Raw genomic sequence first — 17,285 nt, 5'->3', positions numbered from 1 at the left:
TATTTAATAGGATTAATTGTTGAAAAGTCCAAAATAAGAAGTGTATTAGGCATTAGATCTAGTAAATATTTTTTATTAGTGAGAAGTCTACCTTGTATGAAAAAATTTGGTGAGAAATCCTTTTGTTATTCTACGAAGACATTTTGTTTCCAATTTTACCCCTTAATTTATCTGTTAGATTTTTTTTATCTATTTAACTATATGTTCAAATTTATATCTATTTGTTCAATTTTTTTTTCTATCTGTTCAAATTTATATCTATTCAATTTTTTTGTTTATTTGTTCAAATTTTTGTGTCCATCTGTTTAAATTTCCCATTTGTTCAAAATTTTTAACTATCTATTTAAATATTTTTTTATCTATTAATTTTTTTAACCTATATGTTAATTTTTTTTATCTGTTGAATTTTTATAGACTATTTTCTCTATCTATTCAAATTCACATCATTTTCAAACTTCTATTTCTTTTATATGTTCCTCTCTCCACTTCTTTTTTATCTATCTATTGAATTTTTACACCTCTTTATCTGTTGAAATATAAAGCCAAACTAATACCTATTTGTTGCAATCCAAACCAAACCCTATATATTCTAATTTTTTTTCTCTCTCTATTCAAATCTTTCTTTTTCTCTCATCCTTATCTATTAAACACAAAAACAAAAACAAAATTTATGTTTCGTCAGCAAAAACAACAACAACAAAAACAAAAACATCAACAAAAAAATTTTAAAAAAAATGAAAAATTGTCATCATCATACAATTAATCATCAACATCTTCATATACAAAAAAAAAAGATTGGCACTACGACGGTGTTAGATCGGTTAGGATTTTTCTGATTTGACACCACAGATAAGAGAGTTGAGAGAGTTCTCCCTAGATTCCTCCTCCTTATCACCAGCGGCAACTTGTTCAAATCAAACCCCCTAATTGCGATCCGCTTCCCTCTCATTTATGAACAATCAATGTGAGATACGAGAGTCGCTAGAGCACGCATTCTCATGATCTCACGTACCACCGCCTCAATGTACTTCATTTCCTTCAATAATCGGCGGAGATTGGAGTGTTTGATTCCAGTGACCAAATTGCAGCCACTTCACGGTGAACCTTGGCGAGGACCTCTAGGTGAGTGTCAAAAAAACGCTACCATCCACGACAATGACGAGATCTCGGTTGGGTGGTTAGTGAGAGAAAAAGTGAGGAAGAAAGAGAGAAAGAGTGAGAGTAGAGGGAATAGAGAAATGGCAGTGGTGGAGTGGTAGGAAGGGAGGGAAAAAAAGTGGTGGTAATGAAGAAAAAAGAGACAGAGAGAGGCATTGGTTTTGATATACTAAGGCTTATTTGGTTTGTATCTCTAGATACAAATTTTGGAAATTTTTTTAAAAATTTTGTTTAGTTCAATTTTTTTGATTTTTTTTAAAAAATCACTTTATGTCTCCTATACATCATTCAATAACTTTTTCTCTCTCATCTGTCATTCTCAATCACTTTTTCTCTCACACGCATCCACTCAACTATAACAAAATATTAAATCATTCAAAACTCCCAAACTTCATAATTATTTTCAAAATATACAACAAAACAAACTAAAAAAAGGTTTAAACTCTCTCCCAAAATTGTATTTTGAAAATTTATCTCAAAATACAAATCAAACACACCTTAGGGTTTTGATATGGAAACAACCTTTATATATGCATGGGTAATTTGGTCATTACGCAAATACATGTCTTATGGACAAAGTAATTTAGTGCGTGGATCTTGTACCAATTGATATACTAACTAGTATACCAACATGCTTTATGACACTATTACTGACCTCACCCATTAAATGAATTACAAATACCCAAAACCTTTAAAATTATGTCATATCATCTATTAGTACACTAATTAGTATATCAATTGGTACATATATATAACATTATTCATTCAAAAAGGTGGTGCTACTTGCACCAATTGGTATACTAACTAGTGTATCAACATGCCTTATGACATTATTACTGATTTTCACCCATTAAATGAATTACAAATACCCGGAAATCTAATAATTCTCCTTGATATTGGTTTTTGATTAACAATTAATGTTTTAAGTATTTCTAATTGAGGTAAAACAACAACATCAACACAGTTGTTTGATAGGCGTTTGGATTTTACATGCTTGAATTTATATTTTTTATTTTAAAAATCAAAAAAATTAAGCTTGTTTTATCAACACAAAAAAAAAAATAATAATAATAATAATAATAAAATATTAACAAATTGGCTTATTTAGGTCATATCATCTGTCAATTTTTTTATACATCTTTTTGTAATAATTAAAAAAATTATAAAAATAAGTTATACCCAAATCAAACCTCAATTATAAAAATTATTAAATAAATTCGAAACACCAAAGGATGTATGTCAATCCAATGACAATTTAGGGCAACAAGGTTAATTGTAAAAATCATTAAATAGATTGAAAATACCAAAGGATCATATGTCAATCCGTTCATAATTTAGGGTTAATTTAGAAATGACTTATTTTTTAATTTTTTTACTTATTATAAAAAAAAAGTATAAAAAAATATAAAAGTAAAGTGATATAAATGAGCTAATAAATTACTTATTTTTTATGTTGCCAAAATAAACCTTAATTACTATCTAACCATTTAGAGCGTCTCCAACTCTTCATCAGAGGTTTTATGAAATTTAAATTTGATAAAAGATTAATGAAAATTGTGCTCTAATTGTTTCATTAGTTTGGTATCAAATTGAGAATGTCTTAAACTTTTCATCCAATTAAGGATGTCTAGAGCCTTTCATCAAATTATTGTAAATAATCATTAGTGCAGAGCACTAGATGACCGGCTGGTCACCCTCCAGACATCTGCTTCTTTGCAATTTACACTGGTCAGACATCCTCTCGGTCATCCTCCCTGTCAATTGGTAATTTGATAAAAATTTAAAATTCTTCATTGGAACGATCGTTATTAAATCAAGCTTTTATTTAAATTTAATAGAAAAAAAATAAAACTTGGAGATACTCTTAGCCTCCACCTTTAAATTGGCACACAAAAACATGGTAAATCTAACTTTAAATAATTATTCTAAGATTATAATGCCTATATTTATATACTATACCAAGGTTTATTTAAGAAGTGACTTTTTTTAGCATTTTTTTAATTAAAACATGTGATAAAAAAATAAAATATTTTAAAATAATTCTTTACAAAAAAAAAATGTATAAAATATGAAAATATTAAAATAATATATTAACTTTTTAAATTTGTAAGGACTTCTCAATTCTTTAAATAAATACCATCACTTCTATTGATAAAGTAATATTACACGGTAGTACTATATGCATTAATTAGTATATCAACACTAGTTATAACATTATTATTGACCCCACTCATTAATTATATTACAAATACTAAAAATCTCTTAAATTATGCCACATTATCAATTGGTGTACTAATTAACTAGCCTATCACCCGTGCTATGCACGGGATAATTATAGATATTTATATTTGTTTTAGATTTTTTTAATATATAAATTATTTTTTTTAAGATTTTTTATAAAAATAATTTAACAATCTTATCACTAACTATAATGTATGAGAGAAAGTTGAAAAGGATACTATAATAATTATATACAGATTATATCTATGATTATTTGTATGAGGGGATTTTAAATACTGATCAGGAAATTTCGACCAAATCAATAAATGCAGGCATGTACAAAGACATGTGGATTAAAAAAAAGTTAATAAATGCTGATAAGGGGATTTTAACCAAATCAATAAATGATATTTTTTTTTTAAAATAAAAAATTTAGAAAATTCAGATTGGGATATTGAAGCTCCCACAGGCCTTGGGGGTTAAAAATCCTATTTTGCTTAATATATAGTATGGATAAAATTTTAAAACTGTCGCTGAAACAATTAGTGACATTTTTTAAAAAACACAGTGAGTTAAAAAAATCAATTACAATTTTTTTTTTCAAAATACAATCTAATCATTATTAATAATTGATACTTTAAAAATCAAATCAGAAAAAATCAAATCAAATCAAATCACAAATATTTTTATGCTATCTAACTTTAATCATATTTTTTTCATAAATAATTGTAAAAGAAAAACCATTAAAACAGTAAATAAAATATTAAATCACATTAAAAAAAAGAACCATTGAACAAACTACAATTACATCACATTTTTTCCATAATAAAAAAAATAAAGGGTAAATTACACTAACACCTCCTGAGGTTTATGTTTATTATAGTTTTCTCCATCACATTTGGGAAATTACACTAACCCCTTGTTAATCTAATTTTATGTATGATGATCATTGTGGTGAGGGGGGAACTATTATAAAACTTTAAACCTCAGTGGGCAATCTGTAATGAAACTTTAAACCTCAGAGAAGGGATGTAATTTTCAAAATGTGAGGGGGGGAACAGTAATAAATATAAACCTCAGGGGGTGTCAATATAATTTACACAAAAATGAATAAATGAAAAAAAGAACAATTAACTAACTACAATCACATTAAAAAAAAAACTATTGAACTAACTACAATCACATTTTTTTCTTTGTGAGTGTTTATGTTTATCTAGCTTCAATCATATTAAAAATTAAATTTAAAATAGTAAATAAAAAGATTAAATAACATAAAAAAAATTGAACTAACTACAACAATCATATTAAAAAAAAGAGTCATTGAACAAACTACAATCACATCACATTTTTCACATAATAAAATAAATAAATGAAAAAAATAACTATTAAACTAACTACAATCACAGTAAAAAAAAAATAAAAATCATTCAACTAATTATAATAAAAAAATTATAATAATTATAATTACATTTTTCTCTTTGTGAGGGTTTATATTTATTTTACTTCAATCATATTAAAAAATCAAAAATAAAATTAAAATAGTAAATAAAAAAATTAAATAACATTAAAAAAAACAATTTAACTAGTTACAGCAATCATATTAAAAAAAAGAACCATTGAACAAACTACAATCACATCACAATTTTCACATAATAAAATAAATAAATGAAAATAAAGAATTATTAAACTAAACTACAATCACATCACATTTTTCACATAATAAAATAAATAAATGAAAAAAAAGAACTATTAAACTAACTACAATCACATTTTAAAAAAAAAAGAATTATTCAACTAATTATAATCAAAAAATTATAATTTGATTTTTTAACTAACTTCAATCACAAATATTTTTATGCGCTATCTAACTACAATATTAAAACAGTAAACAAAAGGAAAAGTCAAGAAGGAGAAAACAAAAAGAAGACTTACTGTTTGCATACGTGATCACTAAAGTTGAAAGTGTAGAAGTGAGAAGTCAAGAAGGAGAAAACAAAAAGGAGACTCACTGCTTGCAATAAGTATGTGAAAAGTTAAAAATAGCATGTGTATTGAAGAACTTAAAAAGGCTTGGAAGAATTTAATAAGTGTTAATTTTTTTTTTTCAAAAAAATCAAAAAAATTAAGAAATTAAAGTTCAGATATTAGAACTCCCACAAAACTTGTGAGTTAGAGATAGATATAAATAAATAGATAGATATAGATATAGATATAGATATTTATATTTGTTTTAAATTTTTTTTAATATGTAAATTATTTGTTTTGTAAAAGGTACTGCAGTAATTATGAGAGAAGTCAAAAAGTCTTATGGGTTGAGCCAAGTTAATAAATACTGAGGTTAAATTTTTTTTTTTAAAAACAAAAAATTAGAAAATTGGGATTGGCATATTGAAACTTCCACAAGCCTTGGGGGTTAAAAACCTCATTTTACTTAATATATAAGTAGCCTATCACCCGTGCTATGCACGAGATAATTATAAATATTTATATTTGTTTTAGATTTTTTTTAATATATAAATTATGTTTTTAAAGATTTTTTATAAAAATAATTTAACAATCTTATCACTAACCATAGTGTATGAGAGAAGTTGAAAATGGTGCTGCAGTAACTATACACGGATTATATCTATAATTATTTGTATGAGGGGATTTTAAATGCTGATCAGGAGATTTGACCAAATCAATAAATGCAGGCATGTGGAAAGACATGTGGATTGAAAAAAAGTTAATAAATGCTGATTAAGACATTTAGACCAAATCAATAAATGCTGAGTTTTTTTTTTTTAAATAAAAAATTTAGAAAATTCAGATTGGGATATTGAAACTCACACAGGTCTTGAGGGTTAAAAACTTTCTTTTGCTTAATATATAGTATAGATTATGTTTCACCACTTTGTCTTTTTTTTTTCTTTTTTTATACTATATTAAAATTTAATATTTTAATACTAACCATATGCATTGGACTTTTCAAGGCATTCATATGTGATGGACTTTTCAAGGAATTTTTTTCATACTTGTTCGTAATGCATTAAAATGTTATTATGAAAGATAATAATCATGTGTTGGATTTTTCAAGGAATTCATATGTACTTCACAATTATTTCTATATATGTGAATTGTGATTTTTAAATGTTTTTTTTTTAAATGTCTTTTTTTTATATTATATTAAAGTTTAATATTTTGATAATAATCATATGTGTTGGACTTTCAAGAAATTCATATGTGTTGGACTTTTCAAATAATTTTTTTTTATGATTGTTCTTAATGTATTAAAGTGTTATTATGATGGATAATAATTGTATGTGTTGAGACTTTTCAAGGAATTCGTATGTGTTTGACTTTTCAAAGAATTTTTTTTATACTTGGGGGTTGGGAGAAATTAATAAATACTAAGGTTTTTTTTTAAAAAAATAAAAAATCAGGAAATTTAGATTGGGATATTGGAGCTCCCACAAGACTTGGGGGATTAGAAATCCCATTTTTCTTAATATATATATAGATAGATAGATAGATATATATATCTTTTTATTTTTATTTTTATTTTTGTGTGGTTTCTATTCGGGCATTTTTTTTCAATTTATTTAAGATGGAGTTGTGGGTATCTTTTTTTTTAAAATTTAATTTATCTATGGTTTCAATTTTTTTTTAATTATTATTATTTAGGTAAGTTATGATGTGAGTTAGATATGTGAGTTTTATTGATTTATTTTTTTTCGTTTTATAGTTTTTTTTGTTATGTTATAATATAATATATAAAATATAGGTAGATATCTACAACTTTAATAAAAAATATTATCTGATTTTTTGGGGAAGAGAAAATGAATGCATTTTTTTTTTTTTGAAAATTTGTGAGAGAGATTAGGATGGAGAGATTATGAAATATTTTTGTTATTAAATAAATAAATCAGTCAATAGTTTTTTTTAATCTATTTTGTAAATTAAAAATCAATAATTTTGAAAAATTGATTAATTTGTCTTATTAAGTGATTTAAAATTTTGATAGATATACATAAAAAAAATACATAATTATGTTATTAAATCATAATTCAAATTTAGATGTTATATCTTTTTGAGATCTATAGCTAAATTCTTATATTTTTATTTTTATTTTTGTGTGTAACCATAGTGTATGGGAGAAATTGAAAAAGGTGTTGCAATAATTATGAGAGAAGTCAATAGAGATTGTGGGTTGGGAGAAGTCAATAAATGCTGAGATTTTTTTTTTAAAATCAAAAAATTAGAAAATTAGGATTAGGAGATTGGAGCTCCCACAGGCCTTGAGGTTAAAAACCACATTTTGCTTAATATATGGTATAGATATAGATATACTAATTGATGCATGTAACATTATACAATATTACATGCCAAAAATATGACATACAAAAGTTTATCATTATTAGGTGATTATTTAGGCCAAGTTTGGCATGACTAAATAATATAAAAAGTCAAAAAGTCACTATCCTATTTAAGTCACATCATATCATTTAAATCACATCACCTCTCTAACACATCACATCAAACACAACCCAAACCCAACTCATATAAGTCAATAAGTCAAAAAGTACACTTTTTTAGAACATCCCAAACCAACTCTTAGTATTTTCGAAATAAAAACACATGATATTCTATAAGGTTTTGATTGATAGAAACAAATAGAAACTCACGATTTTATGTTTGGGATGAGAAAATAATATAAAGCTAAGTAATTGATAATTAATTTGGAGTATGATCACGTATTATTCCAAAATTATTAAATAATTTTTCATAATTATTCGGAATTCAAAATGATGATGCGTGCCATGGCAGCAAAGGAAGAAGTAAGTTTCATTCGATGTGTCGCAGTCCACACCTCCCAACAACTTGAACACCAATCAATTACTGCCACAGACACTGCTCACCTCACAATCACATTGGCGTGGGTCATTCGACAAACCAACTCTTCAAAAGTTAAAACCTGGTGCGTAGATGATAAAAACCCCTTTGCACGAACCCAACCGCCTTGCCAGAGGGAAACACTATCGTGCACCCGTTAACGGGTGAGCATCATCCACCGAGAAAAACAAATGATATTATTTAATTTTTTAAGTTATAATTAAAAAAATATATATTATAATTAAATATAATATGAAATATAATTAAAATAATATTATAATACAACTAAAGATATATAGGATATGGAAAATGTTTGGTAGCTCAAATTTTTGTGGCTCAAATGGCTCAAATCTGTCAAAACGACGTCGTTTTACACTCAAAATCTGTCAAAACGACGTCGTTTTCACAGATTTGAGCCATTTGAGCCACAAAAATTTGAGCTACCTAGCATTGTCGATACGATATATCATTTTTCAACAATGATAGAGACCACTTAGTTTTAGAACTCTAAAAAGACCACTAATCACATGTCACTCAATAAAAAAAGAAAAAAAATATAACACCAAGACCAAAACATCAAATTATTCATGGTGGGACCTATTGCCACATCATTAGTGGGAGCACTAATTAGTACTCCCACTCATTTTCCATCATTTTTAAATGGGTATATATTATAATTATTTTATCCAAGCACGTCACTCATAAATTTAAAAAAAAATTGACATAGACACTCGTAAAAATGGTGGGTTCAATATGCAACTCTAATTATATCAGTGTGTTTGGTTTGAATTTTTTGAATTAAATTTTTTGAAAACTCAATTTTTGGATTTTCATATTTTTTTATTTTTAGTGAATATTTTTAAAATTTTAAATATTATTTTTACTTTTTTAGAGGCACTAGGTATCTAAAAAGTAAAAAATTTATGAAAAAATATTTTAAAATTTTAATAAATACATAAAAATATAAAAAATGTACTAATTCTGGTTTTTTTTTTTTATATTTTTGGTATTTAGTGAATTTTTAAAAAGTTTTTTTTACAATTTTTTTACTTTTTAAGTATATTTATGTTAGGTATGTCTAAAAAGTAAAAAAAATTGCTTAAAATATTAAAAAAATTTAGTAAAAACAAAAAAATATGAAAAATAAGAAAGTATAATTTTCTAAAAAGTATTTTTGAAAAAACACAACCAAGCAAGCTGATTATTTTTTTGAGTTACAATTATTTTCTTTAATTATGATTTATAAATTTTTTAATTATGTCTCGGGTTATATTTGATTATAATATTTTTATTGGGACATTTAGGTAATTAACATATTTTTTGAATTATAATTTAAAAAGGTATAAAATTATATCATTTTTCTGTATATAATACACACCGTTTGGACGGGTATGTCCTGCAAATTTAACACTCTACAAGGGGCAAATACAAAACTCCCGATTTTTCATTGGAGTCGGCAAATCCCGCGTCGGCGTTGCACACAAGCAGATTCGAAAGTGAAGCAAATAGTAGTAGTATAGTAGTAGAAAAAATGCTTTCCCTACTCAACAAACACACTTTCTCTCTCAACTTTTTCATTCTAACCCTCTCCACAACATTTTCCTGCTAAATTGTTGCTTTGATCTCAAGAACAACAACAACAACAACAAGCCATGAATAGCCGGAACGATCCAAATCCTTTTGACGAAGAACAAGTCAATCCATTTTCGGTAAATCCACATCTGTACTCGTCGTTGTAGATCTAGCCACCTCATTGCTTTGTAATATCGCTTTTGTTGATTTTTTTTTCCTCTTTTTTTTTGTGTTTTTGAAATTGTTGATTGGATGAACTTGCTGTGTTTTACTGGCATTTTGTTTTGTTTAGTGGTTCTAGATCTGAGAGAGAGCTTTTGAAATTTTGGGACTGGTCGCAGTGGTCAGAATGTGGTTGACTATTTGATTTTTTTCATAGAGAAATTGACTACGGACTTTTGAAATTATAGAGTTGCTCGTTTTGCTTGTCGGTTCTGGACTTTGTAGTGTGTAGATCTAATGAAAAGGAATGTTTTGCATTTATATGCGATTGATTGATTCAATTTCGCATCGAATTGTTGTACATGAATTTTGTGTATAATACGTATACAGCAGTGTAAATGAGATGATCTTGGTGTTGGTGCAAATTTGCTGTGAAACTTGTGTCCTATGCGTGTGCTCAGATGCACTCGTTTTTGGAAGGTGCAATTAAAATTATAATTATAAGAAATTCAGTATGAGATTATGTGGAGCACCTCAATCATAAGATTATTACGTGTTAAAGTTTGCTACACATCTGCTCAAAAGGGAATTAGAAGCGGGAAACAGTAGTGTAGCGAGAACCATGGTTTGGTAATACGATGTGAAATGGTAGTAGATAGGTATTTGCCAATCATTTTGATAATGAGAAAATTTGAAGACTTTTTTGATGTGATTTGTGTTTGTGGAATGATCATTTGGTATTGGTAGTGATACTGAGAAATTTATCAAAGTGATAGATGTTGAGCTAAGAAGCACGGACACTTCTAAGAAGGTGACGTATCCGTGTCGTATCCGTGTCGGACACCGACACTCTTTGGACACTCTTAGGACACGTGTCCGATACTCTTCAAAACGTGTCCTATTTTTTAAATATTTTTAAAGACCTGGATACTCTTTGGACACTTGGAAGACACACGTGTCAATTGTTTAAACACATGTGTCTATTGATTATAAATATGTAAAACTAATTATAAGTTTGAACAAAACAACTTAAGATACAATAATAAAACAAAAACCATATAAATTTATAGGAAATAGTGCTATATTGCATTTTTTATTATCTTTGAATGATATATTCATATATATAACATATAATAAATATATAAAATTATATATTTCATGCGTGTCCTCCACGTGTCGTGTCCTGCATTTTTTTAAAATTAACGTGTCGGCGTGTCCGTGTCGTATTCGTGTCGTGTCACGTGTCCGTGTCCATGCTTCTTAGATGTTGAGGATATTTTGTCTTTTGTTTGTGAGTTTTGATTTATTTTTAGTTTATTTGTGTTAGTTTATATTGAAATATGACGTGGGAAGTGTATTTAGTTGAATTGTATTTTTTTATTTATTTTAAATTCACAGTGATAAATGTACTAAGTTATTGTATGAACAGTACAAAACTAAGTTCTTTGTTGCCACTGCAAGTACCAGTTGATGCATTATTTACTAAGCTGATATATGTATATACTCTAATTCTCGTTGTTTTTATGACTACAAGTTGCATCATGCAATTTTGGATTTGTGTTTTTATATATTTTTTTTGCCTGTTTTCATTATTCATATTGATCATCAAGCCATCCAAATTGTCCTTTGTATGCAGAATGGCAGTGCTGCTCCAAAGTCACGCATTCCTCAAATGGTTGCTCAAACATTGGGTTTCGGCCAAAAACATGATGCAACTGTTGATATACCGTTGGATTCAATGAATGTAATCAATTTACAGTTTGAATTTATATTGTTTCATAGTATTGGGAGCACTGAGTTGTATATCATGTGGTGTGATATGGCAGGATCCTAAGAAAAAGGAGAAGGAACTTGCAGCTTGGGAAGCAGATCTAAAAAGGAGAGAACGTGTTAGTTTTGCATTTTATTATTGAGAATATACTTGCAAATGTACCTCATAAATCTGTTTGTATTTTCTTATTTGTAAATTACTTATTTGACTGCCTTCAAAATAACAACCAGAGTTCTTCATGATTTGATGATGACTTCTTTAGATGTTGCCATTATCTCAATATATATATTGATTGTGTACACTTTTTAAGATATTTATATACTTGTTTTCAATAGTACTGATGCATGCTATATTTTTCAGGAAATTAAACGAAGGGAAGATACTGTTTCCAGTGGTAAGCCATGAGATGAAGGCCAATATGTATATATTGCTTTGAGAATAGTTTTATATGCTTTTCCTGGATAATGATATTTTTCTAATTTATTTCTTCTAATATTGCATTTTCAGCTGGTGTCCCGTCAGATGATAAAAACTGGCCTCCATGTTTCCCAATTATTCATCATGATATAGGCAATGAAATTCCTGTTCATGCTCAGAAGTTGCAGTATTTGGCTTTTGCAAGTTGGTTAGGTATGGATGGCTTCATTTTTCTGATTGGAGCATTTTCCTTATTCCTCCTATGTGTTGACTTCTGAGTTTGATCACCATATTCTGGCAATACTGCTGTCTTAGCTAGTTGCTTTCTTTAAGAAACACCCCCTCCCTGCCTCTGGGCTGCCAAATGAATGAAATAATAAAATAAAGCAAAAATTAATCCTCATCTCCTGTTCATTTTTCATAGATGAGTTTTTGATATATGAATACTCATGATCAAATTACTGTTTTTTTACTTCATTGACTGCCTGAATATCAATGAAGTGCTGATCGTCCAGCATGATTTATATGTTTTAGTTGAGTTTAAATATAGAGGATAGTTTCATGACAACTAAAGTGACTTTTTACTCTGCTTATTCCTAGGGGTGTACACGGTCCAGATTGGTTCGGTTCTGAGAAAATCCAAGAACCGAACCGATTCTAACGGTTCTGTGATTTTGAGAACCAGACTAGACCGTTACACTTGTAAAATCGGACCAGAACCAAACCGAAAAAACGGTTCGGTTTCGGTTTGGTTTACGGTTCCAAAAATTTCTATTTACAAGAATAAATTGTTAATATTAACAAAATAATTACTCAAACCAATTACATTTAACTTATGATAAAAACTAATAATATTAAGGCATTACTTAATGTTACATATCTATACCATCCTAATATCATTAAAATTATAAAAAACCAATTAATAAAAATAAAACTTGATATTATATATATATATATCTTTTAAAATTCGGTTCGGTTTGAACCGCGGGTTTTTTCATAAAATCCATTAACCGAACCGTTTTTACAGTTTTCATATTTCTTAATCCGAAACCGAACCAATTCTTAATAGAACCGAACCAAACCGTACGATTCGGTTTGGTTCGGTCCGGATTACCGGTTTGAACGGATTTTTGAACAGGCCTACTTATTCCTACACCACTCCCGCCATCATGACCACCACCAGAAAGAAGTCTTGCAAGGTTAATATTCGAAATTGGATGATACAAGAGTAAATTTTTTTCCTCCTTTTTTTCATTTATAGTGTCTTTCTGATATAATGTTGGTAAGAAGACTTCAATTGATCTGCATTTCTTTTATATATAACTTAGCCTGTTTCACTGATATTTTTTTTCCCCTTTACCCCACTTGCCATTGCAGGCATAGTTCTTTGCCTTGTATTTAATGTTATTGCTGTGATAGTTTGTTGGATTAGAGGTGGAGGTAAGGTTTCTAATATTTTCTTTTCTTCCATACTTTGGGCATATGCATAAAACTGTTGACAGGCTGCAATATAGAACTTCTGACGTGGTTCACTATTTCCAGGTGTAAAAATATTTTTCCTGGCAACAATCTATGCTCTACTTGGATGCCCTCTTTCATATGTCCTATGGTATAGGCCACTTTACCGCGCAATGAGGTATTCAGCTGTTCTTGTTTTGGCTTTTCATTTCCCAATTTCATCCCGTGCCATCTGTGGGAAATTTCAAAATTCATGTACACTTTTTTCCCGGGGGGGGGGGGGGGACGTCAATAGCCCTCCCCATGCCCCATAATCCCTTCAACCTGGCAGGATTCAATCCTAGGTCTCTTATATGACCACCAATAAACTTTACTGTATAAGAGGAAACAATCTTTTGGTGTATTGATAAGTTGAGGCACAAACTTTGTACTTATGTTTATGCAAATAATTATTTTTGACAATGCCTTTGCAATAAGGGAAGACAATAGAATGAATATAATCGAAGTATTTTCATTGAAAATTTTGTTGTTTTGCTGCAGATCTGTACTGTAAAAGCATAGAAAATTTTAAAATTTTATTTAATAAATAAAATAAAATATTTTAAATAGTAAATATAAAGGTGTAAATACTTTTCTTTTCAAGGCATAAAAAATTTCACAGTAGGGAAGGAAGATTGCCCTCATCAAATGTGAAATCAACATTATTAACCTAAATTATCAAGCTTTCCACTTGATCCTTAACTTTGTGTTTTTCTTGATTGGTTATTTCTTTGTTTTTTCCCAGGTAATATTATTACAAAAGAGGCTCTTTTTTAATATATATATATATATTTAATGTTTAAACTATGTATCAGACTAAGTTTAGCAAGTTATGCTCTCTATTTGCATAATCCTCATTTGCTTATACACAAAAGTCATCGTGCACACCTCATACTGTGATGTGCTAGCCTTTGGAGATTCCCACCTAAAAATCAAAGCCTCAATGCATTTTGGGTTAGCCTTTGTCTCAAGGCAAGCCTCAATAACACCTTTTAAACCGTTGATATCAAAAGCATATATGCTGTTTAACTTATTGAATGAATTTTAAATATCTGAATTGGAAAGAATTTGTGGTCATAGCTTGAAAGTTCTGAAAAGAGTGCTGGTAATTGTAGCATGTGATTATCTTTGCTTCCAAATCGCAGGACGGACAGTGCATTGAAGTTTGGTTGGTTTTTCCTGTTCTACTTGGTGAGTATGGTTCATGCACTGTGACATTTCCTGCTTCTTCTTGTCTTATGTTTCCTTGTTTTTAATGGTACTGGAATTTGCAGCTCCACATTTGTTTTTGCATATTTGCTGCTATTGCTCCTCCTATCATCTTTCATGGAGAGTCATTGACGTAAGTTCTTATTAATTTTAAATCTCACTCTTCTTCTTCTTCTTTTTTGTGTGTTTTAGTTTAAGGAACTTATTTTTGATGAGGCGGACAATCAACATTGTATTCTCTTGTTTAGTGGTCCTATGAATCTATTATGAGATTTTTGTTGGGGGTTTTAGCAGGCAATAGTGGCATTGTTTCCTGCATAATATTTCACATTATCTATAGGACTGTTTCTGTTTTTCTTCTTGACTCTTTAATGATTCATGCTTAACAGGTTATCACATCATGGTGTATTTGTTGTTTTAATAAACAAAGAATTTGATGGATGAGATAGCTATCTGATGGTCCCTATATGTTAAATTTCTAAAAGAATAAAGTAATTATATTCTAGTTCCAACTTTGGTATATTTAAAATCATATATTTCTTCATCCCTTGCATCATGAACTAAATTTTAGCTAAAATAATATGTAATAAACTTAAGGTTTTGCATTTGTCAAGGTAGTGCGGGGTTTGTTCAAAAAAAAAAAAAAGGTAGTGTGGGGTTCATAGAATTGCAAACTCACCAGACAGTTTGGAGAACCACCTTTATTGAAGGTTAAAGAGGCAAGGTTCTATGCTTGAGCGTGATCCAATATAGGAAGTTTCTAGCATAGTAATATTTATTGCTTTTTTACCACATTAAAGTGCTTTTGACCTTTTCCATTGTACATTGTGCTTAACGTACTTCAGGGTCCCCCCTAATGTGATAAGGGCCAAGACTCAATTGGCATAAATTGTTCCTCCTCCCTTGACACTTGAATCTTCAGTGATTTTGGGTTCTTTAACAAAGTGGCATGGTACTTCAGACTTCAGAGATGGTGGTCGAGCTTTGAAGCCGACTTATGCGGTTCATCAATTGAGATGTGGCATTCTTGCTTTTTTCACTAGCCCCTAGGGAGAGAATTATCGTGCATTTTTTTTCCTCCTGAAATATTATATGCCTTCTACATTGACTCCGCATTAGAGAACAACTTTTCCGTTGGTTGGGCTTATATAGTGGCAAGTTTTATATGAGGATTTCATAAGAATCATACTGATCTCTGCAGCTTTAGTTTTTGTGGTTTCGTAGTTTATCCTTAACTTTGATCTTGTAATTATCTTTTCTCTCTTGTTTCCTCAGGGGCATTCTTGCAGCAATATCAGTCTTCTCTGATCATGTGTTGGTGGGGGTAAGTTGAATAATTTGCCTTCCTTTATTCATGTATCTTAATATCCAAGCATCAGTTTGATTTTGTTTATTTTTGTGTTTAGGATGCTTTAGATGGTATGAGAAATTAACGTCATGCATGTTTTTTGTTTTTTGTTCTTTTTGTTTTTGTTTTATATTATTATTAACTTGTTTCATTATGGGTACAGCTAATGTCTTTGTTTTCTTACAGATTTTCTACTTAATTGGATTTGCCTTGTTTTGCTTGGAGACACTTTTAAGCTTGTGGGTACTTCAGGTTAGCAACAAAGAAACTGATTTTCATTTTTTTTTTTTTTAAACTTTTAAACCTCAGCTCTTTGGGTTCTTCTCTCAATTCTTCTCTCTATCGATTGTTGTTGTTTATTTTCCTTGTATTCGTTTTTTCCTATCCATTTGACTGCACAATTTGTCTAACCATAAATAGTAAAATTAAATACTGAATGGATTGATGTATGTATGTTTCCACTTTTAAGTGCTTCAGATGTATTTGTTGTTCTTGTTTAATCACTTCAACTCTCTATGGTTGGTTCTTTGTTGTGCAGAAAATCTATATGTACTTCCGAGGTAACAAGTGATGCACGAATCTGGGTTGTGGTTTCCATTCGGATGTTTTGTGTTACTGTTTTGTCGAGCTCCTCAGTATATTCTTCCTTCCCTCCCTTTTCATCAGTGAAATAGTTGATTTGAGTTTTGAGAGACTGGTTGACATACATGCAATATGTTGTTTTTTTTTTTTTTTTTTTGGGGGGGGGGGGGGGGGGGGGGGGTTCTATATTCTATAGGTTATTCTCTCCCTTTTTCCAGCCATTGAAGAACCTTGTATGTTCTTACTTCTCATGTTTTAGTGATCGGATCATGCTTGGCTACTATAGCTGCTGCTTTCTTTCAATACATATTTATGGTTTTGAGTAGACCACAATTGATCGTCCAATCATCCTGTATCCCGAGCCTTCATCATATCAAACAAGGTTTTTTTGCAATTTCATTCTGTCAGCCCTAACAGCATCTAATATCCGGTTAAATTTCCGGGCCAGGTTGGATCGAATCTGAATATACTCGGAAA

At 29.2% G+C, this 17,285-nt stretch overlaps 1 protein-coding gene across 1 annotated transcript; it reads left to right on the top strand.

Moving 5' to 3' along the window:
* The first annotated feature begins 9,630 nt into the window (after positions 1–9,630).
* SCAMP5 (SCAMP family protein) lies at positions 9,631–17,153 on the top strand. Its single transcript, XM_082901939.1, has 12 exons — positions 9,631–9,959; positions 11,621–11,728; positions 11,811–11,873; positions 12,116–12,149; positions 12,263–12,385; positions 13,550–13,612; positions 13,715–13,808; positions 14,815–14,860; positions 14,944–15,011; positions 16,154–16,202; positions 16,413–16,478; positions 16,765–17,153. The coding sequence occupies exons 1-12, from the start codon at positions 9,903–9,905 to the stop codon at positions 16,795–16,797; spliced, it is 804 nt and encodes a 267-aa protein (XP_082758065.1). The 5' UTR covers positions 9,631–9,902; the 3' UTR covers positions 16,798–17,153.
* The last annotated feature ends 132 nt before the right edge of the window (positions 17,154–17,285 follow it).

Source organism: Camellia sinensis, chromosome 13 (genome assembly GCF_055761805.1).
Source record: "Camellia sinensis isolate YWXY chromosome 13, ASM5576180v1, whole genome shotgun sequence".
In the NCBI taxonomy this organism is placed as follows: Eukaryota; Viridiplantae; Streptophyta; class Magnoliopsida; order Ericales; family Theaceae; genus Camellia; species Camellia sinensis.
Note: the sequence above shows the minus strand (reverse complement) of the source record. Positions and strands in the feature narration are given on the sequence as shown.

Coding starts and splice junctions, on each gene's coding strand:
- SCAMP5 (XM_082901939.1), top strand. CDS start 9,903: ATGAATAGCCGGAACGATCCAAATCCTTTTGACGAAGAACAAGTCAAT. Junction 11,874..12,115: donor ATCTAAAAAGGAGAGAACGT/GTTAGTTTTGCA, acceptor TATATTTTTCAG/GAAATTAAACGAAGGGAAGA. Junction 16,479..16,764: donor TAAGCTTGTGGGTACTTCAG/GTTAGCAACAAA, acceptor TTTGTTGTGCAG/AAAATCTATATGTACTTCCG.